Source organism: Mchenga conophoros, linkage group LG7 (genome assembly GCF_057382185.1).
Source record: "Mchenga conophoros isolate Kocher_MC1m ecotype Shallow Benthic linkage group LG7, M_conophoros_male_GT1.1, whole genome shotgun sequence".
In the NCBI taxonomy this organism is placed as follows: Eukaryota; Metazoa; Chordata; class Actinopteri; order Cichliformes; family Cichlidae; genus Mchenga; species Mchenga conophoros.
Window position 1 is genome coordinate 31,774,833 of NC_140532.1, and position 26,270 is coordinate 31,801,102.

Here is a 26,270-nt window from a genome sequence, read left to right on the forward strand (position 1 = left end):
ATTTTGACACCAATTTTGTTTCTTTCAATCAACAGCCAGCATGACTGCAGTGTTTCTCTAATCCCAAAAGAGTTATACTTCCAAAGCCAGTTTTGCTTTTATAATATGATAAAAAGGACTTTGCTGCCTTCTTTACAAATTGTGTATATTCTTTGTTGAGCGTGTGGACAGTTGGTGTCGTACTTCTGTTGTTCGTACAATTACCTGTTTTCCCATTTTGTGCTTTAATAAATTACTGAGTACACAGTATAACGTGAAGTTTTCTACACCGTTAATGTTTAAAGTAGTTTAAAACTTGGCAGTCTCCGGTGTAATCCACTCCTATTGAAGATGTTCCAGGTGTTTTGTTTCTCAGGGAGCAGAATAGATGTATCGATCAAGTGAAGTGAAGTAGTGCAGGGCAGAGAATGGAGGAGGGGGCTGTGGGTGGAAGAAGCCTCAGGACGTCTTCAGATATGAGGAGGCTATTCAGGGACTCAGGGATGAGGAAAAAAATGTCTTTGGTCTCCAGTTTTTTTCTTTTCATCACCTTCGCTTTGTAGTGCGTATGGGGGGGATCTTTCAATTTCCTGTTTGTATTGTGGAGACAGCAATTACATGTATTTATTTATATATTTTGTCTTTTATTCATTAGTTTGTCTTCTGCTTGAAGGCCAGTTTTATTTTGTTCCTAGTTGCTTTCTTTCCTTGTTAGTTGACTTTGTGGTCCATTCCAAGTATTTCTATGTTTACATTTCATTTTTATTGACTAAGAGCGATGGACTATACGAATTGGAAAGTGTTAGATGAATGGGTGGATGGATTTTCATGCAGATGAGTGAATAGCTCAGACTCTAAATCTGTTTGCAGTCTGATGGCTCACTTAGTTACATGTGAATTTGTCATTTAGAGCAATCAATAGGAGCTCTGTGTTATCAGGTCAAACTACAGACTACATGGAGGTCAGTATTAAAAAGCAATTTTCAGGAAACAAGCCATTCTGCAAAACAAGGCCTGGCCTGATTATCTATTAATAAAATTTCACTTTGTGGAACAGCTCAATAGTAACTGCAGGCCACAGAGCCTCAGGCAACCAGACTTATAGCCAAAAGAGGAGAAAGAGCATTAGAACCTTTAATTGCTTTGACTAATACTTTTGAAGTCTGTAGTACCCCCTAGTGGCCTGCCCAGTTAGCAGTTCTAGGTACTACCAGAGGATAAGTACCCACTTGGGATATCCCCTGGAAGTCAATAACTTCCGAGCCATTTTTTCCATTTGCATAAATGCCTCTAATATTTTTAGGCAGCTGTAGCTTAGGAGGAAGAAGGGGAAGGCCAGTAATTGGAAAGTTGGCAGTCACGTTGAAGTGTCCTTGGGTGAGATATTGAACCCGAATGTGCCTTCACTGCATCCATCAGTGTGGGATCATTTTATTCTGTGTGAGCAGTGTTGGGAAGGTTACTTTTAAAATGTATTCCAATACAGAATACATGCCCCAAAATGTATTCTGTAACGTATTCCGTTACGTTACTCAATGAGAGTAACATATTCTGAATACCGTAATTGTCGGGCTATAAGCCGCTACTTTTTGCACAAGCTTTGAACCCTGCGGCTTTTAGTCAGGTGCGGCTTTTCTATGGATTGTCCATGATTTTTGTCATATCGTAAGACGATTTGTTTTGTTTGTTCCGCAGTTGTACGGCACTACGTTGCCTGGCAGAGGGCATGTGATCAGACACACAGTATTGGGGTTCAAGAGTGGTATGTTGGTCACGTGTCCATCCGCCAGGCAACATAGTGCCGTACAAGTAGCGCGAAAAACAAACTTCAAATTAACGCTACGCGTTCAGCGGGAGTCGTGGATGACGAGCGGCGATAAACTTGCGAAAAGCAAGTTATGCTCAACTCCACTGGTGGAACCTGACAGCGTGGAAAAGTGTGAAAACATCCATGATCACCAACGGATTTCAAAGGGCTGGACTGCTGCATTATGGAGAGGAGGACACCGCCACGGCCCTTCAGAGGGTGTTCGACTCTGACACTGACAACGAGGATTTGTTTGGTTTTGTAAGTGACAACGAATGAAAGAAGCTGAGAGTGGATGACGTAGCCATCCTGAGCCTGTTCGTATCCGACACTGGAGGAGAGGACTTTGGTGGTTTTAGTGCGCAGGAAGAAGAGAAAGATGGTGGTGAATGACTGACCTTTCTTCTTGTTAAAGCCGTGTCACTGCACCTGAGCCTAAAAGGTAGGCCGAATCTATTTTTCTGGTGTGCTGTAGGTTATTGTTATGTACTACATTTGTTACTCATTTATGAAGCACAGTACATGTTTCGTACTTGTAATTACCGCTACTTGTATATATACCTAAAAAGTTATGCAAATATGTACCCATAACTTGTTTTTCAAAATATTAATAAAAGGGGTGTGTCTCCAAACAGCCATCTCTTTCCTGACAATTCCCTTTGTGCATATTCTCTTACATATGATAAGTCAACATTGAAACACCTGTGGCTTTTGGTCAGGTGCGGCTAATGTATGTACAAAACAGGATTTTCCCCTGATTTTAGCTTGTGCGGCTAATATTCAGGTGCGCTTTGTAGTCCGGGAAATACGGTACTTGGATTACCTAATATATTATCATGCTTTTTACAACGTGAATGTACTATTGCTGTGTGATTTATTACTGTTACTGAAGGTCCGCGGCTCCGAACCGTAGTAAAGGGACCTCTGACTAATACGTGCTCCGTGTCGGGCTCGTAGCCAAAAACTAGCTTTACTTTGTTGTGGTCAACTTTGCTTGCGAGAGACAGAGAGAGGCGTTGAAAGGCTGCTCCAACAGAACTTATTGTTTTTGGAGGAAAACACGAACACGGTGTACAGTCGAGTCTTAATAGCTTACTTACAACTGGGCTCGTCAGGCACTCTTCTTGGCTGCAGTGGTTATTATTATTATATTTACATGCTTCCAGCTCCCGTTTTTGCTCGATGACAGCTCGTACTTTTCCTTTCTTTCTCCCTCCTCGCGCTCACAGACACATAACGTGTATGGCAGTCCATTCTCCCTGCAACACGGACTGCACTGCCTATGATGCTACATGCTTTAGAGCTATACCGGTAGCATTCTGCCTGTTAGCTTAGCACAACAACAACAAAAAGGCCTCTCTCACCCAGGAAACACGCAGAGAGAGAGCGTCACCCTGTAACCATGGCAACCGTAACGCTGCCACCTGGAACAACAGAACGTAGCAAACAAAACCCAAACAGGCCTGACCCGCCACAATATGAAACAGGAAAATACCGCCGTGTAATCCATTTATTTCAGCAAAGTAACTGTATTCTGAATACCACCTTTTTAAACGGTAACTGTAACGGAATACAGTTACTCATATTTTGTATTTTAAATACGTAACGGCAGTACATGTATTCCGTTACTCCCCAACACTGTGTGTGAGCACTCATACTACACACACATAAAGTACTATGGATGAATGTGTGAACAGATGAGTGTGGTTTGTAGATAAAAGTGCGTTGAGTGTCCAACAAGAAAAAGTACCATGCAAGTACTCATCCATTTTAGAGAAACTCTAAAGTGATGCAATACCTGGCCAGCAGTCGGCAATACAAAGGTAACTGTTGAGGTCCTTTCTTTTTTTTCTTGTCGTCTTGTTTCAATCTTTGTTTTTTGTCTGCAGTTATTTGTTTTGTTTCTTTGTGGTGGATTCCTAGTAGCAAGTCAAAGAATATAATACTACCAAAGATTTTTATGTTTCATTCAGTGTTTCCCATCAACACTGTTGAAATGGGTTTCTTCTGAAAACAAACCAGATGACAATTCAACAAGGTCAGCGTGCATATCCATCTCTGTTTGCAAGAACCAGCAGTTGTCACCCATCCTGCCCGGATTATACTTTCCCTGATATAGTTTTTTCCAAACAGATGGATTTTCCCTCTATATCTTGATAAAAACCTTCCCCCATCCTCATCGCTGACATCACCCACATTTGGTGGAAAACAACTTAAAATGAGAATGTAAAACAGGCTGTATACAGTGACATTCTAGCACTCATTAGCTGATGCGCTTTCAGTACAACATCGACAAGCACAGCATTCATTAGGTTCAGTTCAGTCATCCTAGTTGTTGTTGGAACATCACTTAAAAAAGTGGACACTACACGAAAAACATTTTCAAATTTGATGTCAGCAAGTAAAAGTTGAAAAAAAAAAAACAAAACAACAACCCCAAATCCCAGGAGCAAACACTTGTTGAAAAAAAACTTCATCTGTGTCTCCAGGTGCGAGCCTCCCAAAGCCCCAGGTGAAGACGGCCTCTCTGGGTCAGGCCGGTAAGGCTCGCTCTCCCCTGCTGCCTGTCTCAGTGCCCACGGCGCCGGACTTACCAGAAGAGGGAGGAACAAAACCCGCGGAGGATTCAGCTGCCAACGTAAGTCTGCATTGTGAACATGTTGTAGCGGGCGTTGCTGATTGATGTTTTGCACTACACCAACATCACAGAGGCGAGTGTCCTTGTTACACATTGTTTCTGTGGGCCTTTAGTCATAGAAACAATGAATGTCTTTGTCTTTATGTTAAATTCAGTTGCAGCATTGATTTAAAACTGTTTAGACAGCTGTGTGTTCTATGTGTTGTTATAGAAACCATGAATCACAAATAGTTACTCCAGCAATTGGTTGTATCAACTGGTGTTCTGCTGCTCAGAACTGTTTGAGGTCATCTACTGAAAAATCCTCTTAGAGGTTTCTTTGAATTACTGATTTTGGTCCTTACTGTTCCTAAATATCTTTTGGAGGAACCTTTGAGAAAAGATGGATACACAACCCCCTCATGAAAAAAGAGGCCTAGGAGTGGCTAAAAGTTAATGTAAACTGCTAAAATATTGTGCTAAAAATACTCCATGAAAACCTACACTTTTGAAGAATACATTTAAAATATTATAAGTTATATCTGCGCTTCAAATCTTTTTTTCCGAGGTGTATCCTTATATTTAACAATATTATACTGCAAAGCTCATATTTTTTACAGAACAGTATTGTTATTTTACTGTTGTTGTAGATTAGAGGAAGTTCAGTGTAAAGTAATAGTTAAAAGCTATCAAACCTAGCAACCTGGAATTTTACAGCAACTTTTTAACAGTGTAATGCCAGATTCAGGTGCCAGTTTCTCCTATACTACTTCAAGTAATATTTTATTGTTTCTGTGGTAGTGATTTGTTTGAAATTGACTGAAGTAACTTCTTTGAAAGATTAAATATTACAAGCCAGTTATTTTAAATGAGCTGTAGTTTCAGTATAGTAATGTGGTATATAGTAGCGGCAGCTGCAGTAAAAGTAGTATGGATTTGATATTTGGCATCTAGGCTCCATGAGGAAATACATACCTCAGCAGGGAGTGAGCAGAGAATCGGGAGCGATGATAATAACTTCCCCCCCCTAGGGGAATGTTGACTCAGAGCCTACAGGTGGATGTTTGCAGAGGTAGTTTTTGAAATGCTACGTGCACAGCATCAGCAGTGAGTGGCAGCAAAGCTCTCAGATGAGCTGAGTGAGCAGAGCGCCGACCGCTTCGGTGCTTCAGCATGTGAAGTAGGTGTGACTGATATGTACTGATATGCACTTTGCACATCATGTCCTACCTATATTTTACACTCCACCCCTCCGCTCACAATCGCTACATATTTCTTATTTTCTCATTTGTATTCTGTATCTGTCAGTAGTTGGCATAAACCCCTTTTGTGTGTATCTATTTTTTATATTTCTGTGCCACTGTTTTTTGCCCTATATGGCACAACAACAAATTCCTCGTTTGTTTACAATAAAAGTGATTCTGATGTTTCATTGTGGAGAAAAGCACATTTATGACAACAAGTACAATGTGTCATCAATATTATCATTACAGAGACTGTAAATTGCAATAGAGCTGATATCTTCACATAGTTTAGGAAAGAAACTGAATTCAGGGTACGTCGATGAGGAGATGCTGAAACTGTTTATGGGGATTTCGCTAGAACTCCTAAAATGACATTAAAACTGCAGTGAAATAGCTTCATAGCAAGTTAATAGTCTACACAGTACAGCAGCGTCATTTTTAGCAGTTTGTAACCACAAAAATTTAGCGTAATTTCTTGCTTTTGTGGAGATCTTCAACCTTCTCAGAGTGCATCAACAGCCAATATAATGTGCCGTTAAAATGAACAGTAAGACAGTAACAGTAAGATTAAATAAACTAAGCACATATGTAAACTTGCACTATTTCTCCTATAGAACAGCAGCCGCATGGCGTCTTGCTATAGTAGACGTAATAAAAATGTGCTTGCAGAGGTTCTCTGTTGCCTATCTTCTGGTCCACACCGACATCACAGCGTCTTCTTCAAATAACGGGAGGTTTGTGCAGGGTTATTGTGTCCTGAGTGTGTTTCTTAACTATTGCAGACAGGAAGTGTCAGTAATGTTCACAGAGTGACAAATAATTATATAAAGTTCACATAGTAAAACGGTGACAGAATCCCTTAAAATTAATCAGTGAAATGTGATGAGTAAGTAATAGTTAGCACAATTAGCACTGAAAAAAAGGACACGCCTTCAATGTAACAACAATAAAGGTTTGAGTCAGATGATCACATTTAATGTAATTGATTTCATTTAAAGTGTTTCTATTATCTTAACCTTAACTGCTATATTCATGTAATTATGTATTCATCCAAGCTTCTTATTTTCTCTTGATACGGCACAATAACACTTAATTAAAATGCACTGATGAAAGATACACATTCAATAATAAATTAATTCCTAAAATAGGAAATTATAGAGTACAACATATGAATGATAATTTGTGGTAAAGCACAACTTGTGTAGTTGTGCTTTGCTTTATTAGACATAAAAAATGTGGTTGCTGGTGTTCTCTGTTGCCTTCAGATCTGATATTGGTCCACACCGACATGATAACGTCACCACATCTGATCTGGTGACTCCTGAGAGCATTTGACTTCAGTTAACTCATGGTCATGTTCAAGAAAGCAGTTATTTGGGTTTTTTTTTAACTTGATGGCATGCTCCATTATTCTGCTGAAAAGAGGTCTTAAAGGCATGGACATGGTCAGCAAGAATACTCAACCCAAAATATCCCCCACACAATTACACAACCAGCAGCAACCTGAAAACAAAAAGCAAGCTACAGGATGGTATGTAGCAAACAACAAAACATGTTTCTGAGATAGTTCTAATCCAATAGACACCACAACAACAAATACAGTTGAATAGAAGTAGTTATGAGCAATAGAGTCACCCATTCTGCAGATGTGAAGGAGGCAACTATCCATAGAAACCAAAGCTGTGAATCTTTAAAGTTTCATGGTTTACCATGGAAGTCTGTGGTGTGGCCTATAGTGGAACTGCAGTTCTTAGCATTTCTGCACTGGCTTTTTTTAGGCCTGAAAATTGCAGCTTGATTCAAAAGTCAGTTACTGTCCTCCATCAAGTGTGTGTTTAATATGGGAATGCCATTCATACTGGAAGGTGCAAACAAGCTTATTCTAATTAACTTCTGATTTGACTACTCAATGATTAGATGATCTGATTTGATGAGTCAATTATGAAAGAAACTTCTTGATGCATTCTCAATCATCCAGGAAAGTAAATCTCCAAAAGTTGAATCTGTTCATCTGGACGTAGCGTTGTTTACGAAAGAAACTCACCTCAAAAACTGTAAAAATTAGCTTTGTTTATTGTTCATCATTTTAAAATAAAGGGGGGTGGGGGGGTCTTGCAAACCTTCAGATAATCCTTCATGATCCACCTAATCCCCGCGTACAGACAGAGGCTGAAGCTCTCCAAACCTGTCGTGAGGACTAAAAAACTGTGGAGCAACGAGGCTGTGGAGGAGCTTCGCACGTGTTTGGAGACCACAGACTGGGACACATTGAAGGCTGCTTCTAACAGCTTGGACGAGTTTACGGACACTGTCACCTCCTATATCCACTTCTGTGAGGACAGCATTGTGCCATCACGCACCAGGGTGAGTTATAACAATGACAAACCCTGGTTTACTCCTAAACTCAAAAAGCTGTGGCTGGAAAAGAGTAAGGCGTTCAGAAGCGGAGACAGGGACTGCTACAGAGAGGCCAAGTACAGGTTCACTAAAGAAGTGGACGTTGCTAAACATCAGCACTCTGAGAAGATGCAGCAGCAGATCTCAGAGAATGACTCGGCCTCTGTGTGGAAAGGTTTTAGGAATATCACAAACTACAAGCCTAAAACCCCCCACTCCACTGATGACTTGCTCTTAGCCAACACCCTTAACGACTTCTACTGCTGTTTTGACGAGCCATCAGGCAGCCTTCACACCTCCAACGGCCCCAACAATAGAGACACTTTGGACACTCATTCCCCCACCTCTCCCCCCTCCATAGAGCCATCACCACCTTCAAACCGTTCACCTACAACACCCCCCTCCTCACCCCACACAAAAGAGGATTTCACACCACCTCCTCCCACCACAACTCTTCATATTCATGAAGCAGATGTGAGGAAGCAGTTTAAGAATCTGAATGCTCGGAAAGCTCCCGGCCCAGACGGTGTGTCTCCTGCCACCCTCAGACACTGTGCAAACGAGCTGGCCCCAGTGTTTTCTGGCATTTTCAACTCCTCACTGCAGGCATGTCATGTGCCTGCCTGCTTCAAGTCCTCCACCATAATCCCTGTCCCCAAGAAACCTAGGATCACTGGACTAAATGACTACAGACCCGTGGCTCTGACATCTGTGGTCATGAAGTCATTTGAGCGCCTAGTTCTCTCCCATCTCAGGACCCTCACGGCCCCCCTCCTGGACCCCTGCAGTTTGCATATAGAGCCAACAGGTCTGTAGACGACGCCATCAACATGGCCCTACACTTCATCCTGCAGCATCTGGACTCCCCAGGAACCTACGCCAGGATCCTGTTTGTGGACTTCAGCTCTGCCTTCAACACCATCCTTCCAGATCATCTCCGAGACAAGCTTTCCCAGATGAATGTGCCTGATCCCATCTGCCGGTGGATCACTGACTTCCTGACGGACAGGAAGCAGCATGTGAGGCTGGGAAAGAATGTCTCGGACTCCCGGACCATCAGCACCGGCTCCCCTCAGGGCTGTGTTCTTTCTCCTCTGCTCTTCTCCCTGTACACCAACTGCTGCACCTCCACCCACCAGTCTGTCAAGCTAATCAAGTTTGCAGATGACACCACCGTTATTGGACTCATCTCGGACGGGGACGAGTCTGCCTACAGGAGGGAGGTTGAACGTCTGGTGTCCTGGTGCAGCCACAACAACCTGGTGCTGAACGCCCAGAAGACAGTGGAGATTATTGTGGACTTCAGGAAGCACACAGCTCCACTCCCCCCCATCATCCTGACTGACACCCCCATCACCTCTGTGGACTCATTCCGCTTCCTGGGTACCACCATCACCCAGGACCTGAAGTGGGAGCCCACCATCACCTCCGTCATCAAGAAAGCCCAGCAGAGGATGTACTTCCTGAGGCAGCTGAAGAAATTCAACCTGCCAACACGGACGATGATGCAGTTCTACACTGCAATCATCGAGTCCATCCTCACCTCCTCCATCACCGTGTGGTACGCTGGAGCCACTATCAGGGACAAACAGAGACTGCAGCGTGTTGTGTGCTCTGCTGAGAAGGTGATTGGCTGCAGACTCCCATCTTTGCAGGACCTGTACACCTCCAGGACATTGCGGCGTGCAGCTCGGATCTCAGCTGACCCTTCTCACCCTGGACACAGTCTGTTTGACCTGCTCCCCTCAGGCAGGAGGCTCCGGTCCATTCGCACCAGAACCTCTCGCCATAAGAACAGTTTCTTCCCCTCTGCTGTTGGACACATGAACAATAACCATATGACTGTTCCCGCCACTAACACATGACCCTACGCTGTGTTCACTGCATCATTCCATGTTTGGCACAGATCACCACCTGCACTCATGTATATATCTTTCAACGTAGCACTCTTAATTCTTATTCTCATGTATATATCTCATGTATATCTCATGCACATATCTTTCCACGTAGCACTTTTAATTCTTATCCCTACTTTTATTTTTTTCCATGTCTATTTAAGTGCTATTTATGACACTATGTTTGCACTGAAGCACCGCAGCAATTTCCTAATGTTGTAAACCTGCTCAACATTTGGCAATAAACCCCATTCTGATTCTGATTCTGATAACCAGAAACGTGTTGTAAAACCAAGGCACACAGAAAGAAAAATAGAACGTAAGGTTCACAGAGGTTGGAATAAACAGACATTCTCACACAGGTGGAGATTTGTCACTACACCTGTTTCCTTCCCTCCAGCGTGTCGGTGGCCTTTCAGCTGTGGAATAAAACAGTGTTCCTTAGTGAGTGAAACTGACGAGGGGGGGAGAGAAATGGAAGGGGAAAAGAAGAAGAGCAGGGGAAAAGGAAAGAGAGAGCCTCTGTGAGAAATGGGTGTAATAACAGAAAATAGAGGAGAAAATAGAAGAATATAAAAGCAAGCAGGGGTTTATGGTGAGGTTGAGGTGGTAAAGGAAGAAAGAGGGTGAAGGAAGTTAGATGGAGGATATATTAGGAAAGTGAAAGAAGGGGCAAAGAAAGGCTTAAAGGGCATGAAATGAAAAATACAATGGTGGAGGCATTCGAATGAGGAAAGGATAATTGTCAGAGAAAGAGGGAGTAATAAGAGATAAAGGGGTGACAGGGAGGAAGAGAAATTAAAATTGAGTAAACAGAACAGCAAGGAGAAGGTGGACTTGGAAGAGAAAATGGGGTTGAAGGAGGGCACAAAGGAGGAAAAGGAGAAAGAAGATGACTAAAATCACAGTACAGGATGAGAAAGGAGAGGTAGATGAAGGAGAAGTTATAGAGAGAGACTCGGGAGTAAGCATGGTGACAGATGGGGAGGCTGATGGAGAGGAGAAGAGTGAAGGAAGGAAGGGAAGAGGAGAAGCAGAAAGATAAATGACAAGAGATGATGTGGAGAGACGTTGGACGTCGGGACTTGTTAAATATTCATATGTGACTCAAAGACAATAGGACAGGAATGGGGAGGGGGGGTTTCCACAGCAACAGGAAAAGAGGAGAGAGGCCAGAGGAAGAAAAGAGGAGAAGAGAGGAGAGAGAGGTGAGGGAGGTAAAATGAAGGAAAGATTAGAAGACCAGGAGAAAAGAGGACAATATGTGGAAGGGAGGGGGACAGGGGAAAGAGATGGTTACCACGACAACAAGGGGAGAGGGATGCTGTAATAAGGGAAGGGAGAAGCAGGACAGAGAAAAGGAGAGAAGTTGGGAGGTTATAGAGGAAAGGAAATAAAGACTGGATGATAAAGATGAGAGCAAATCAGCAGAGAAGCTGATAAGGACGAGTGGAGAAAATGAATTGGAAGTATGGGAGGAAGGGAGGGTGGGATAGAGAGAGGGAGGGAGAGGTCTTAAAGGTCAGCAGGTCTGTCCCTTCATCTGCTGCTCTATCTCTGTAATTGATCTAGTCTTTTCCCATCAGCCCCCTGGCCTATCCATCAAACACACACACACACACACACACACACACACACACACACACACACACACACACACACACACACAGCTAGTTAATAGACTGTGACACAGGGTGAGTGACTAATGTCAGTACAGCACAATGGTGCTTTTATTATATTGTTATACCTGCAAACTATCATAGAAAGAAGGGGAGCAGAATTAAATTGGACTTCTATAATGTTTTTGGCCTCAAGCACATTTTTCTATTGAAAACACAACTCCTAGAAAAATAAGCCCGCATCATTCTTTAAATCAGCTATACATAATTTGGTTTTAAGGTATTTTCAGCAGCGTGTTTTCTCTCCAGCCTTCCATGTGTGTATATTTAAATCCTGAGGCAGGCAGAGCAGCACCAAGCGGGCATCAATGAAAAGAGACATTGTATTAAATCAGAATCAGCAAGAAGGGGAAAAGTGGCTTGTACTAAAAGCAACAATGGTAGCCAGAAGCAGCTTAAATAGTGTTTGTGATTTACCAATTAAAATCAGCTGAGCCATCAGCCATGAGACTGACCTTCTGGATTGCCAGACCTATTGCCAGGCTTTTTGTATATACCCACAATGTGTAAGATACTAACAAGATAATTACTATATCTGGAAAAATATGAAAATTGAATTTCGACTTCCCATTCCTGAGAACTGGATCTAAAACAAATATTCTGTTTTTCTTTTTATATATTCATTCTGATATCTGATTCTGATATTGTCTTTTCAAAAGTATTAACAACTTTGCTGTCATAATTTGGGTTATATTATTATTTCCTTAGAGGCAAAGATCACTGCAAATCTGTACCAAGCTTTGATGATGATGAAGATGATGAAGATGCCCTGTTACAGGATGACAACGCTTCTATGCATAAAACACCTGGGCTTACTGAATCATTTGATGCAGGTGCTGTGACCTTCATTATCACTGGATTGCAATCCAAATGAAACACCTATAGGATATTTTAAATCAACTTGTTAGAGTTTTCCTCCAAGATCATCATCAAAACTTAACATGAGGGGAATCTTTAGAAAAAAAAGTGCCAGGACTAGGAGAATCAAGGCATATTTAAGCTTTTCTAGTGCTAGAACTGATTTTGACCTCCCTGAAAAAACCCCGTTCACAGCAGTGCTTCTCTGCTGGGTGCCTGTCAGTGCAAGAGAAACCACAGAAAAAACTAAAGGCTAAGAATTCCAGCGTACCCCAAGATATTAGGATGAAAACACCTTACTAAGACACTTCATGTTGGTATTTCCTCAAATTTGTCTCCAGGAACTAAATGGAATTCAGTGAAATGTTTGTTGAAGTGACAGGAACAGGACTCTTTGTACCTTTGTATGAGTGTCTGTGCTGGCCTCAGTGTGATCTGGACAGCAGGCCGCAGATGGTCCATGGACATCAAAATGAACCAAGTGGCCTCTAACCTCAACCATCAAAGACATCCTCAGACTCCTTATTCTTCGAGTTTTATTCACTCTGAGTGTAGAGTTCGGAATTTTAGACTTTCTGAAAGTCGGAAACGCTTACTGAACATATACATTACTATCAACTCACTGAAGTGACATCTTATCCCCACTTCTTCCTGTTTGAGCATCTCTGCTTCTATTCATATCAAAAAAATGATAGAAAGAAGTAGACAAATCAAGATCTACAGAAAGTAACACTTTCCCAGGCTACGACCTGGCCTTAAATATTCCCAACACATTTTTACCTTCTAACACCTGCCCAGCATGTTATTGTGGACTTTTTATCCATGAAATGAAAATGATTTGCAAATGCTATAAACACATATTTTATTCAAAATAGGGGACAGAAACGATATCCAGTGTTTAAACAGAGAAAAGAGAAATATTAGCTCATGTAATTTCAGTATCTCTGGTAACATGTCATCTTGACCCTATGCCTACAGGGCGAACCATTTCTCACTCATCATCGATAACTCCACAGTTTTCCCTTCTTCTCAGGTTAAGAGCCTTGGTGTCACATTAGACAGTTCATTTTCCTACAAGTCTCACATCAGTAATCTCACCCGTTCTGCCTATTTCCATCTACGCAACATTAACAGATTACGTCCTTCTCTTTCCACACAGTCCACGTCCATTCTTGTCCACGGTCTTGTTACCTCCCGTATTGGCTACTGCAATTCTCTTTTGCATGGTCTCCCCCAAAAATCCCTCCATAAGCTTCAACTGGTTCACAACTCTGCTGCTCGCATTATCACCAGAACCCCGTCCTACCAGCACATCACCCCTGTTCTTCAGGAACTTCACTTCTTCTGCTCACCTTCAAGGCCATTCATAACCTCGCACCTCCTTACCTTTCTGACCTGTTAAGCACTACCTTTCCTGCCCGCTCACTTCGATCTTCTTCTGTCCAGCTTGTTGTGCCTTATTCTGGCCTCACCACCACAGGAAGCAGAGCTTTTAGCTGCTCTGCTCCCAGGCTGTGGCGCTCTACCACCAGATATAAGAAACATTGGTTCTCTCCCCCAGTTTAAATCTCAACTCAAAACCCATCAGTTCAAATCTGTATATTCACTGTTTGTTAATTATATCCTGTGCTTTTGTTTTATTGTTCTTCATAGTGTCATTGTTATATTATGTGTTTTTATCTATTGTACAGTGTCCTTGGGTGACTTGAAAGGCGCTTTATAAATAAAATGTATTATTATTATTATTGTTATTGTTGTATTATGTGTATGTGTTAGTCCCCGTAGGGAAATTACTCCTCTGCATTTAACCCATTCACCCATTATTATTATTAAAGCATCTCTTCATCCTAAATAGCTCATGTTTTGACACTTTGCTCATCCAGCTGGCCACAGAACAACCTCACCAGGCAGTTATTGGGCGTAAACATTTAGTAGCATCTAATCTCAATGCGAATATAAGTATATGCAGTCCAGGCTTTTTGAATTTGTCCTTCACAATCTGTTCATAATCACTCCCAATTCACTATAATGCAATGCATCTTGCTTTACAGATGCCACAATGGGCATGAAAGCTGATGGTGAAGGTGCAAAATGATTAAAAGAAAACTTCTTGATTTGCTTCTGACTGTTGAGTGAACTATTTAATGTCCTGTGGGGAGAGAAAATAAGTCAACAAAGAGGTGATACCACTCAGACCCACATTTTCTTACTAACAGCTTATTCAGTATTTCTGGCATTTGTTCAATGCAGCAGAAAGTCTGTCGATCAGTCCCTTTGTATTCAGCTCTGTTAAATGGCACCACGCCTCTTTGCATCTTTATGTCTCCTCCAAGTCGCTCAGAACTATGAGACATTTAACGCGTTACGCATTTCATTGCTAACTTGTAGGAAAGAAAGAGTGGGATACTTGGACAGATGGAGACACGTAACCACATTTATCTAAGTTAGTGTGAAACAAGGTTTGCATGTGCTCTGCTTGCTCTGCTGTGTCGGGATGAATCCCTGACAGAGCACAGAGGAGTTTCATTCAAGGTCAACAGGATATCAGAGGGAAACATAGAGTATCGATGGGCGTTTTATCCCATCGATGAAGCATTTACTGACTCGTTGAAACTGCTGTTACAGGTCAACAAATGAGATCAAAAGGTCACTGGGTTTTTTAAGGATTTTTTTACACCCGCTTGTGATTTATATAGAAGAATTTTCTGCCCATGTGAAGTGGGCAATCTACAGCAGTGTGGAGTTCTGAGATGAGCTTTTCTCATTTGAAATAAAAGTGGAAGGCCACAAGGTCACACTCCCCATGTGTTACACTGACAAAAGACAACCTTACAAGTGCAGTGTGTCCTTCCTTTTCCTTAATGTGAATCCACAACAGGTCTTTATGTCTAGAGCGAGCAAGAGAGATTTATGTCACCTGCTCAACAGCTATGAAGGAGAGATTAAAAATGAACAGAACCTGGTGAAGGAGGTTTTTTAAGCCTGTTTTTACAAAAAAAACATAATTTAAATGCTAATTTTAACCAAAATGTGTTTTAAATTAGATGGAAAATTGTCTTCAGGGGAAGCTACATGAGCCACTAGATTAAATTATACTGGCAGACATACATGCCAAAGTGCATATAAAGGACAATGTAGAACAATAGACAATAGAAAAATGGGCCTGGTAGAAGCCAAGAGTATTACAAGGTGAAGTAGCATTGGATATCTCCCAAATTATCTGGAGAAACTAAAACAATGCATGAATAAACTAAAAGTATCCTAAAGTATTCATTGATTGGGCTCGTAATTAGCATTATTGGCATGCTGCATTCAGTATAATTTGAAAGAACAGTTTATCATGTTTTTCAAATCATTAAAAACAGTTTTAGACACCAATTTATTGTCTGAGTTGAACAACAAGAGACATATTTTGCATATTGAGTAAATTTGATCAACAGAACTGGGCTTGATCTTTCCTTTTCCGTCCTGGAGGGTCCTTCTACTTGGATCAAGCTTGTCATAGTTATTAAATGCCATTATGAAGACGAAGGTTGCCAAGCTTGGCACAGTCAGTACAGCAAAATCCGTGATATAGCATAATTTTTGTTACTGAATGGAAGGATACGATTTTAGAATTGTGGAAGTACTTTTTCAGATCTCTTTGAGGCATCTCGATGGGGACAGACTTAATGTATCTGAAAAATATCCCAAATATTTTTGCTATACAGGGAGCCTATACAGTAGATGTTCAGTTTGGCCAAATAGCAGCGCTGTTTTAACTCTTCAAATCAACATGAAATAATCACAAGAAAGTGTTTAAACAGAGATTATTAACACATTTATATGTAAACGCATATTAGCCGCCTAGCTTAATCGTTTCTGCTGATTAAGGACCTTGGACTGTACTTCATACGTTTTTTTGCTCACTGCCGACTTTTGGGCTTTAAATATATTATCTCCCCCTGCTGGCAATGCAACTTCTTCGTGCGTGTCCATTTGATTTTTTTTTTTTTCTAATTTCTTGATTAATCAGCGATTATGTAATTCTCTTCCTGAAATATTTCAGTTACCCTAAAAATGCAGGATGTAAAACAAAATGAAAAATATCCATCAGGATGAAATAAATCAGTAAAAACACAAGGAAGCATGCAAGGACTTTAACCATCAGTGGATGTATTCCAGTTGCCCAGCAGCTCCCTGAAGGGTTGTCTACACACGAAGCAATCCACTTGCCCTGCATTACTTTTAATCTGACAGGTGGTCACTAGCAGATATTGCAGGTTCTGGTTGCCTAGGTAACTCTGTGATGTATTTACTACTCAAAGGAAGCTGTGAGCTGTGTAGGAACAAATGTACAATGACATTTCACTTCACTAACTGAGAAGCAAGATTCTTTACACGTTTGGCACTGCAGCTAATACTACACAGTAATAATTTGTAAAGAAGTGAAATCTGTGAATATGATGCATCTTTTAAGTAAAACTAATCCAATCACATTTACTAACAAGTTACTTACATTTCAGTAGTGTGTATGATGTAACTGCATCAGTCGTTGGCATCGAAAGTTTTTTCAAGGGATGTTTGCTTGACCAACTTTCCCCTTCTCAGAATGCAACTAATGAAAGATAAAATAAAGGATATGAGATATTACGCAATGATAACTTAAATTATTTCAGTTTATTAAAAAAATAAACATTACTGCAGCTTTCAGTGTAAATCGAATTCTCTATGCTTTGAAAACTCTGACATTCTGATGTCACAGGACTGTCAGTTAGGTGGTAACTGGTATACAGACTGCTGCTGCTGCTGCTGGTTGATATTTCTTTACTGCTGTTGATGTTTTAAATGGGGGCGGTATAAAAAATCTATATATGACTGGAGGGGGTGTTATCTTGTCCCGAGGCAGAAAACCAGTCGAAAGCTGACCCAACATGATCCATCTGTTCAGGTTAAAAGCTTTAACTGAACCAAACTCATGAGAGATGTTTAACTGTAGACCAGCAGGATTGATTCCCCCCTCAAAACAGGATAGCAATAATAATTAAAAAATATTTTTTAACTTAATCTGTATTTTTAAATATTGCCCACAAAGACTAATATTTTACATTTTACAAAAAATCATTGCCATCATGTTTATATTTTACATTACGGTGCCAAACATCCAGATTAGCATCATCAGGGTTGCAGATGGGTCGTGGTTAGAGGAAATCAGCGGATAATCTGACTTTTAAACCAAAACATGAGCACAAAAGTATAAGTTAGTATATTAAATATAACTCATATTAAAGCATTACTATCAATAACGGTATAACCCAAAGTTTTCTTTATTATTTTATTGTGCTTGTAAGTAAACCACTTTTTTGTGTGTGTCAACACACAAATCAAACTTTTTATTTTTCGTCAGTAAGAACTATCTCAAAATTTAAGTGTTCACCTTAATTAGTCCCAGAATGAGCAGATTTAAAGTGATTGTACAATTTTTTTCACACAATATGGCTGCTTTCGAAGCTTTGGTGTGTCATATGTGTTATTAATCTAATAAATGTTGTATAAAAATATTTGAGAAAGCTTTCAGATTCTGCATCAATATGACCGAACACAAGCCCACAAAGTTGGACACCACCTCTGTTAAGCAGACCTGGTCATTTCTCCAATATTGTACAGAATTAGAATTAACAGTAAATTGGAAGATGACAGTATAGTCGCATGTTAGCAGTTAAGGGGATGATTACCTGATCTGATATCTTTCAAAATGTGTGTGAACAAGCGCATGATGGCACAGGCAACGACAATTTTTGAATACCTAATAAAAAGAGTGGTTGTTGGGGTTTTTTTGGCTGTGAAGGATTTTTAAACAGTCCTTGAGGATTTTCGACCCAGCAGTCCACTGACAGACTGACTGTGTGCAGCTGAAGGATTTTCAAGAGCATTGTTGTGCTCCACAGGAGGATCTGCAAGGTCACAAAGGAACCCCAAAAGTTTCTAAGAAACTAAAGTTCTCTATAACACAGAGGCTGATATTAACGTCAATGATTCCCCTGTCAGGGGAACAGAATGCACAACAATGGTGTGCATCACAGGGCTGGAAGGAGACAAAGAAATCTGTTGTCCATCTGCAGTTTGCTAAAGATTACATTGACTACTTGTATGTGGCTTAAGGGGGTCAATTCAGAAAGCCAAGCATATGCACTGGAGTTCTGCAGTCATATTTATATAGAGTCGCTGCCGTATAATGAAGGACTGACTGTGTACAACACTAATTCTTTACAAGTATATAAATTGAGGGTCTTGTACATTGACAACATTTTTCGATTAAAGTGTGAGAAATATCTCCACAGGGCCTTTATCGGTTTTCCACAGCACACTGAGGAGAATATTGAATTTTTTTTTTTCAGCTGCAAGGACAAACTCTGCATGAAGGCCACGCTCAATATAACACGCCGAGAATGTGTGTCTGTGAGAGACGAGCACTTGACTGTCACACACGCACACAGATGAAGGCACTTAAGTTGGCACACTGAGAGGTGACAGTTTGTATAGTCGGACAGAACAGGCCATTACACAGTGATCACACATTTGCAGGATATTTAAGTGAAGCCATTCACTCTATAAGTGTGCCGCATCCTTGGAAACACTTGCAGACCAGTGACAGCAACAACTCTAACACATTTGATGCAGTCGTCTCGGGGGAGAACTGTTAGCTAAGCTCATTATTGCTGGTTTTATTCTTGATTAAGCCCATTAACTAGAAATCCTGTGAACTTTGAATTCCTGTTGATCGCTGTCCAACTTTTTACTCTGATTTCCCTCCCTCAGGCAGCCATTGGTTCCACATCAGTCAGACTGCAGAGACTTGAAACCTGCTGCTGATAGATAATCCATCACAGTCAACACGGAGTCACCTTTTATTTTATTCAGTTATAAGTGCATATTGAAAAGTTTGCACTGCACTGCCAGGCAACAATAACTGAACTCTTGACAGAAACCAAATCAGACACGAGGTTCACTGTGATAGATTAGGTATTTGCAGCCACTTACGACACTGTGCAAGTTGACTCGCACAAAAATGAATGAATGTATCAAAGAGTGCAGAAGAAACACATTAAGCCTCTTAAAGGTATGGCTGGGGAAATGGTTTTCAGCAGTGAAAAAGGTGTGATTTATGTCCTTTCACAGCCTAAATGTGTAGCATTCCTGTTCTCAGAGAAAAGGTCCAAATAAGCTGACCTCTTGTTTGTTGTCTTAGTAAACTGATGGATTTACAATATTAGGTTTTGGAGCTAAATTAAGCCGTAATACGGCTGGCAGTTCAAGAAAATGGTTACATCCACAAGAAAATTGGTTGACAAGTGGATGATTTTCACATGTTTGGGTTTTACATAACTAGTGCTGAGTTGTCAGTCTGTAGCCCATATTCAGCCTCCCCATGAAGAGTGTGCTTTCAGGACATAGTTTTGTTTGTAATAAAACCCATAACGCCCCACAGAATGTCTTGCTTCCACGGCTGCTAACAGTGCTGTCAGCTGAAGTGACAATCACACTGGTGCTACCAAAGTGTGGCTCAGGAGTAGTTCAGCCATTTTTACAAGCATTTGTGAGCACATTGCATGCAAATTGCATGTATGCAAGAAACTAACACCAAACTGAAGTGTACTCAGTCACTGACATACTGTTAAAAAATACATATTTGTAACAGAGCAAAAAATAAAGTCCAGGATTATTTATCACCCAAATACTATCTTCATTATTAAGCATTTTTTAAATCAAGTTTGCTGAAACTGGAAAGCAGCATTTTTGTAAAAAGCTGCTTAACTTTCAGTAGGGTTGGTAGCTGCTTTGGATTGTAGGAGGTTAAGTTTTGATCTTTGGGTAATTAACTAAAGCCTAACTGTTTTCTGGTCTGTTGGCAGGCGATGATCATTAGGATGTTTGTTTATGAGAACATGAAGTGCAGAAGCCAGGACTGATTTGGTCACACTACCAACGAAGAAGCACATGTCTACAAAATATTTCAGTAGAATTTGGTGGTATGATCAAACTGATATCTGAACTCGTCACAACATGACTACTGAACGGCTTTCATACACAAGCTTGTGGTCAGTGCTAACAAGCACCTGAGCAACAATGCAGATATCCATCCTTAGTTATTTTGGAACTAGTTTGAGAGAAAAATACAGTGGATCGATCCTGGGGGGGCTTTGGTGTAGCCTCAAGCCTGAAATACATATGTTTGAATCTGCCTCATACATACTTACCCTCAGTGGTGGATCGGTTGGTTCACAATTATAGCTTGATAGCTTTTCTTTAAACTGTATCTACTGTATGTAGTTTTGACACACAATGGTCCATGATTTTATAAAGCTATTAAACTCTGTTTTATTTCTTTATATTTCAGATTTATGAGCAAGATGACCTGTCAGAGCAGATGGCCAGTCTAGAAGGGCTGATGCAGCAACTCAATGCCATAACAGGCTCCGCCTTCTAACATCTGAGCCCGGCCCGGCCCTGAATCACGGCCTAGTCTGGAACCCTTCTTCAAGCCTCGATGTCACCTGTTGTCTGGTCTTTCAAGGCACCAACAGGTCAATCTGGGTTTAAAGATGCCTCTGTGGAATCAGATCTCCGTTTGTGCTGGGTTAAGTCTGTTTGGTTTCTACTGGTCTTGGCTACTATCCACTGGGACCGGGATTGGAAAAAGGAAATTCGAAAGAGGATAAACACTACAGCACACAGCATCAAGAACAGGACCAGTGTTGAGGGGCGTCTTTAGGAGTTTAAACTGAAACCCCTTTAGACCCCTCAACCTCAAACACAAAACTAAAAAAACCCAATGCCTAGCGCCTCGACTTAATGAAACAGGGGGAAAGGATTATCACAAAAAAAGAAGACAAAATTACAAGATCCCTCCTGTTTCTCTTATTTGTGATATTTATTAGCATCCTTCTCCGCTGAGTTATCTTCAACTCAGTTACTGTGACTGTACCTCACTTATTTTTCATTATCGCCACTCCGTTTTGTCTTTTCTTTTTCTTTGGGTATTCCAACTTTGCGCATTTACGGGATGTGCATATGGTTTGAAAATGCAACACAAACCTAAGTGAGAAATGGAAAATACATCCTCAGCCACCAAAGTTTCAACAAAACTTTTTTTTTTCATGTGGATTCAAGGTTGTCTGTTATAACAGAGCGAGGTGATTCACTACGACATTTTTTCTCATCGTTTATCTTTTTCTGTCTTACACAAAACAGTATGATTTGACTGAAACACACATCACCCAAGCCCAAGATACCCTTCCACGTTCTGGGTCTTGAGATTAAAATTGTAAAGTCTGGTCTGAATCATCTGGATCTGGATTCTACTAACTTTTTCTTACAGGACTGTATAAAAACCTCTTTAGACTCCCACAGTTGGTTGCTGCTCCTGACCAAGCCTTTACTCTCCCTAACGCAGAAAATGTCCAATATTTACCCACAAGGACTTGTGTCGTTGCCAAATTCTCATCTCTGAAAGCTTACTGTAACTTTTTTTTGCTAGTTGTTCAAGTCTGGCCTAAAAATGGACTTGAAGTGGGTGAAAAAGATACGATTTGAGGAACAAGGTGGAGCTGGTTTGAGATGATCAATTCCATTGTGGAACAAAGAAATGTCTCCGGTTGAAATACAGCAATTGTTCATGTCAAACGTATGTTCAGTCACTCTAAACATGTTAGTCGCAAAGTGCAGCATCGCCCCCCTGTTGTCTGGAGGACTAAAGAAGGGTTACAGTCTGTGAATATCAGTGCTGTTGGTCTTTGGGACACTAGTTCACGTGTTCACCAAAGATACATTTTGTAGGACACTCACTGAATCATGGTTATTCTATCAAAAACATAATAAGCACTACCAAAATCGAGAAAAGGGTAATTAAGTCATGATCATAAGACAACAGTTTTGACTCTGAGATCACAAAACAATAATTTTGTTTTCTGTCATTAAGTTGTATGCATAATTAGCTTCAAAGCAACCACAGCAGGGCGCTGTGTTGCTCTTGTCAAAAATGGAAGAAAAAGAGATTTGATGTTACCTTTATTATTAATGTTTTTATTGGGGTTGGAGATGATGGGGCAGCCACTGATGACGACTGATGAGACAGATCTCTGTCATTGTTTATTTTTTCACTGTGCCATTTTACAGTGTCTGGCTGGATGTGAGTGTGCTGTATCTGGGCTTGCTTTTGATGAATCCATATTTATTTTTCATGAGACAAACACGAGTGTACCTCTGCCGACCTTGATCAACCACCTGGAACAATGGCAAAACCGTCAGCTTCACTTAGAGTTTTCTTCAGGTGGTTCTGTTTTTATACAAAAAACGATAAGAGAAAATGTGACAAAAAGATCAACACAAATAATGCATAATCCACAAAGTATATTTTTACATTTGATGTCCTGTCAGAGCTGAGTTTTTTTAAGTCAGGTTTTTTTAACCACATTTCTGCAGAGAGCTACTTTAACCACAGTGAAATATGATAGCCTCCAGCCTTTGAACATGTCAGACATTTAGTTTAATTCAAAAATTCTTTGTTAACTGGTATAAAGAAGCCCTTTTGTGCCATTTGTAGTTTTAATAGAAGCCGTTTAAGAAAAGGTTGACTGAGGAAACAAATTGCAAAGAGGGAATTTAAACCTGAAGCAACTGCATTCAAGGTGTCCTCTGTAGCATCAGTGCAAAGCATATGTACCTCCCTGTTCTTTAAAACAACTGCATTTGCATTGACAGCAGGCCAGAGAACCTGATTTTGAAAATTTGATGGAGGTGAGATGGGTGGGGATGTTTTTGTTTCTCTTTCTGAAAGAGAAATCATATTTGTGAAAAGCGGCATTAGGACAGTGAAGAAGGTGTACACTGTAAAAAAAAAAAAAAAAATCCTAACAAATTGATCTGCGCTGGAGTTTTTGTGAAGGTCTCACTTCTTTCTTTGCTGCTGCAGCAATCTGTTTTTCTAAATATCACCCCCTCATTCTTGCAACATAATTGGAAGTATGTGGAACTACACCACCTGTAACAGTCACATTTGACCACCTGGCTAAACGACTGGTAAGGATAGTCATTTTGTCTGCCTGCAGAAAACCAGGAATTCAAAATGACAAATGATTCATTAATCAGTAGGGAGAAAAAAAAAACAGGCAATCAGTATGCTCTGTATTTGACTCCATCACCCCAGTCTCCATATTGTAATTTACAGACCTTTATCTTTCTGTGATAAAAGGAAAAAGCCTGAGGGAGACAGAGAGAGGCAGAGCCATGAATTGATATTCAGGGGTGGTTTGTATGTGCGAGTTAGGGCACAGAGGAATGAGCCCGTGAATTCATTATAACGTAGTTTCAAATATTATGATTCAAGCTCACGCTCGCTGGGCCGTTACGCCGGCGGAGAAAAGTCCCGGGCACGGAAGGGATGGAAAGGTAACATCTCGGTAGTGCGAGCGCGGGTATGAAAAGCGAGCGAACGCTGGCAGACAGGCGGTGAGGGGATCAAACTCATCAGCCTGTTCTCGGAGAAAAATCCCCATTTCACTCTGCTCTTCCTCCCCTCCCCTCCTCTCTGCAGAGCAGAGCTTTGTAGAGACGGAACAATCCTGTGCTGTGGGGTCAGACTAAAATTTGATTATAAAAAAATAAGAAAATCAGATTCAACAATAAATTCTGAATCGAATGGCCTGTTGACACAAGGCATTTCAAAAAGGAAAGAAAAGAAGGAATGATTAAAGTTAACTGCTCTTACTGGTGAATTTGCACATTTTAACCCATTAAATGTGAATCACATCTTCTTTTCCAATTATCATCCATCCAGCTGGACCTTTCTGGCAGACGTTTGTTTGTTTCATTTGTGAAAGTCAGCTTGCACACATTGTTTCCAGACCTTCGTATCACTGCCAACTTGTCAGGTTTTGATCCAGTGACTCAGATCATGTGTCAGTGGAAATGGAAGCAACTGCACAGGTTACTTTAAGTCAACTTACAGAACAGCTCTTAAATCAAAAAGTAAAAAAATAATTAAGTTGAGCAGTACTAGGAGTCTTTAAACTGGTGGATCCATCAGCCAGCCATCACACTTTGCATTTGAGCAACTTTATTTTAGTCAGTGTTGCAGAATTGATCTGTATTTCATAACTGTTTCTTCTGAGTTTCCTAGAAATGGCTTGTAATTTCAGCTGTTTCCGTAATAGACCACATGCAAAAGATAGACACTGAAGTTGTCTCTCGTTTTAAGTCATCACGCTCATCACTTAAGCCACTGTGATCTCAGTTTTTGAAAACAAGGAGCAGTAGGGATTCGCCACTACCTACAGCATGTGCTACTTTAATGTCTATTTACACTGAATTGGACCCAAACTTACAAAAATCAACACCAAGCTATATAAAACAAAATACAAAACTAGTGGCTGATTTCAAAACCTCTTTAGAAAAGCGTTTACTGAGGTTTTCAAGTGCGAAGTTGGGCAAAGGTCAGAGTTTGATGGCCATTAGAACAAAAAAAAAGCAGGTTTAAGGCACTTAGTTTTCACTTTTCAACCTATAAGAAACATCCATCTTTTATGTCTACTCTTTGGTTTCCAACTGCCATTAGTTTTGTATATTTTCAATTCGTAGACCGCCCATAAGTCCAAATCAGGTCAAAGTGCTTGCTCAAATTATATTTTGACTAATCTGATCAAGAATACTTCAGTTACATAACGATGGGTTTGTCTCCAGATGTCTGTCTGATGCCCTGCTATACTTTATGCACAAGGTATCAGGCCTACAAAAGCCCCTCCACTTTGAAGTCTCTACTATTTGAAATTCATAAACTTGAGCTGGAACCAATGGATGCCTGGAAGGAAGGAAATCAGTCTAAAAACTGATGCAGGATCTCGGAAATAATCAGTTGGGCTGAAACCTTTGAACGTTTTTAGGCACCAGCTAATTCATGAAACACCTGTACACTCTGTAGCGTTTACATAGGACATTTGGTAACTCTTAGAAGGAGAAATCAGTTGGACTCAGATAAAACACTTCAAAGTAGCACGGATAAGCAGCTGATTAAACCTTTAAATAGGTGTTTTTCCCCTCAGCTGTCAAAAATCCGACTTTATACCAATGATGTGACTTGAAATGTTCTTTAAAGAGAACACCTAACTTTTTTATCCTCAGTCATTCGCCTTCATGAGTTTTTGTCATCGTTGAGATAAATAAGACATTCTCTGTAGCTATACTTTTCACTTCAGTGTTATTTTTCTTTCTCCATATTTAGTCACTTTATTTGAAGTCTTTGTGAAATGTTAAAATGGGCTCTGTGTTATGTTAATTTGTTCCTCCTGTAAAGTCGACACACGGGGACCAGATGAGACGGGGCTGTTCTGCTGAGGACTTATCCCAAAAGCCCCGTGTCCCTTTAAAGGGAGAAACTAAAAAAGAAAAGTTGTTTTTGTTTGTTTTTTTACTTTGGCAGCGCAGATGCAGCCTTTCAGCACCTGCCGGGAAACACAGACACATCAGATGTACTACATCCAGTGATGGCAGGGATCGTCCTGTACTTGAAATATCAAAGCTTGGATCCACAGAACGGCAAACGTGTCTATCAAAATGTTCCAGTGCAAGATGCTGTACCCCCAAATGGCTCACTCGGTGACTCATAATGCAGAAAGCGTTCATCAAAACAAACCATTTCCTCTCAGACTCAACCTAAATGTCCTTTTATTTCAGCAACAAAGATCATTTTATGGAAATCCGCCTACTTAACTTAGAACAGTGTAATGGCCAGATTTCTAAAAGAAGAATTAAATGAGCTGA

At 40.6% G+C, this 26,270-nt stretch overlaps 1 protein-coding gene across 2 annotated transcripts in view; it reads left to right on the plus strand.

Moving 5' to 3' along the window:
* dcc (DCC netrin 1 receptor) overlaps nt 1–25,898 on the plus strand; it is a 350,643-nt gene extending 324,745 nt beyond the window's left edge. For both annotated transcript variants that reach the window (XM_085278885.1, XM_085278887.1), the window contains exons 28-29: nt 4,276–4,424; nt 20,854–25,898. In XM_085278885.1, the coding sequence (XP_085135011.1) occupies nt 4,276–4,424; nt 20,854–20,943 (239 nt within the window). In that variant the 3' untranslated portion in view covers nt 20,944–25,898. The remainder of the gene's footprint in view (nt 1–4,275; nt 4,425–20,853) is intronic.
* Nucleotides 25,899–26,270: the final 372 nt, after the last annotated feature.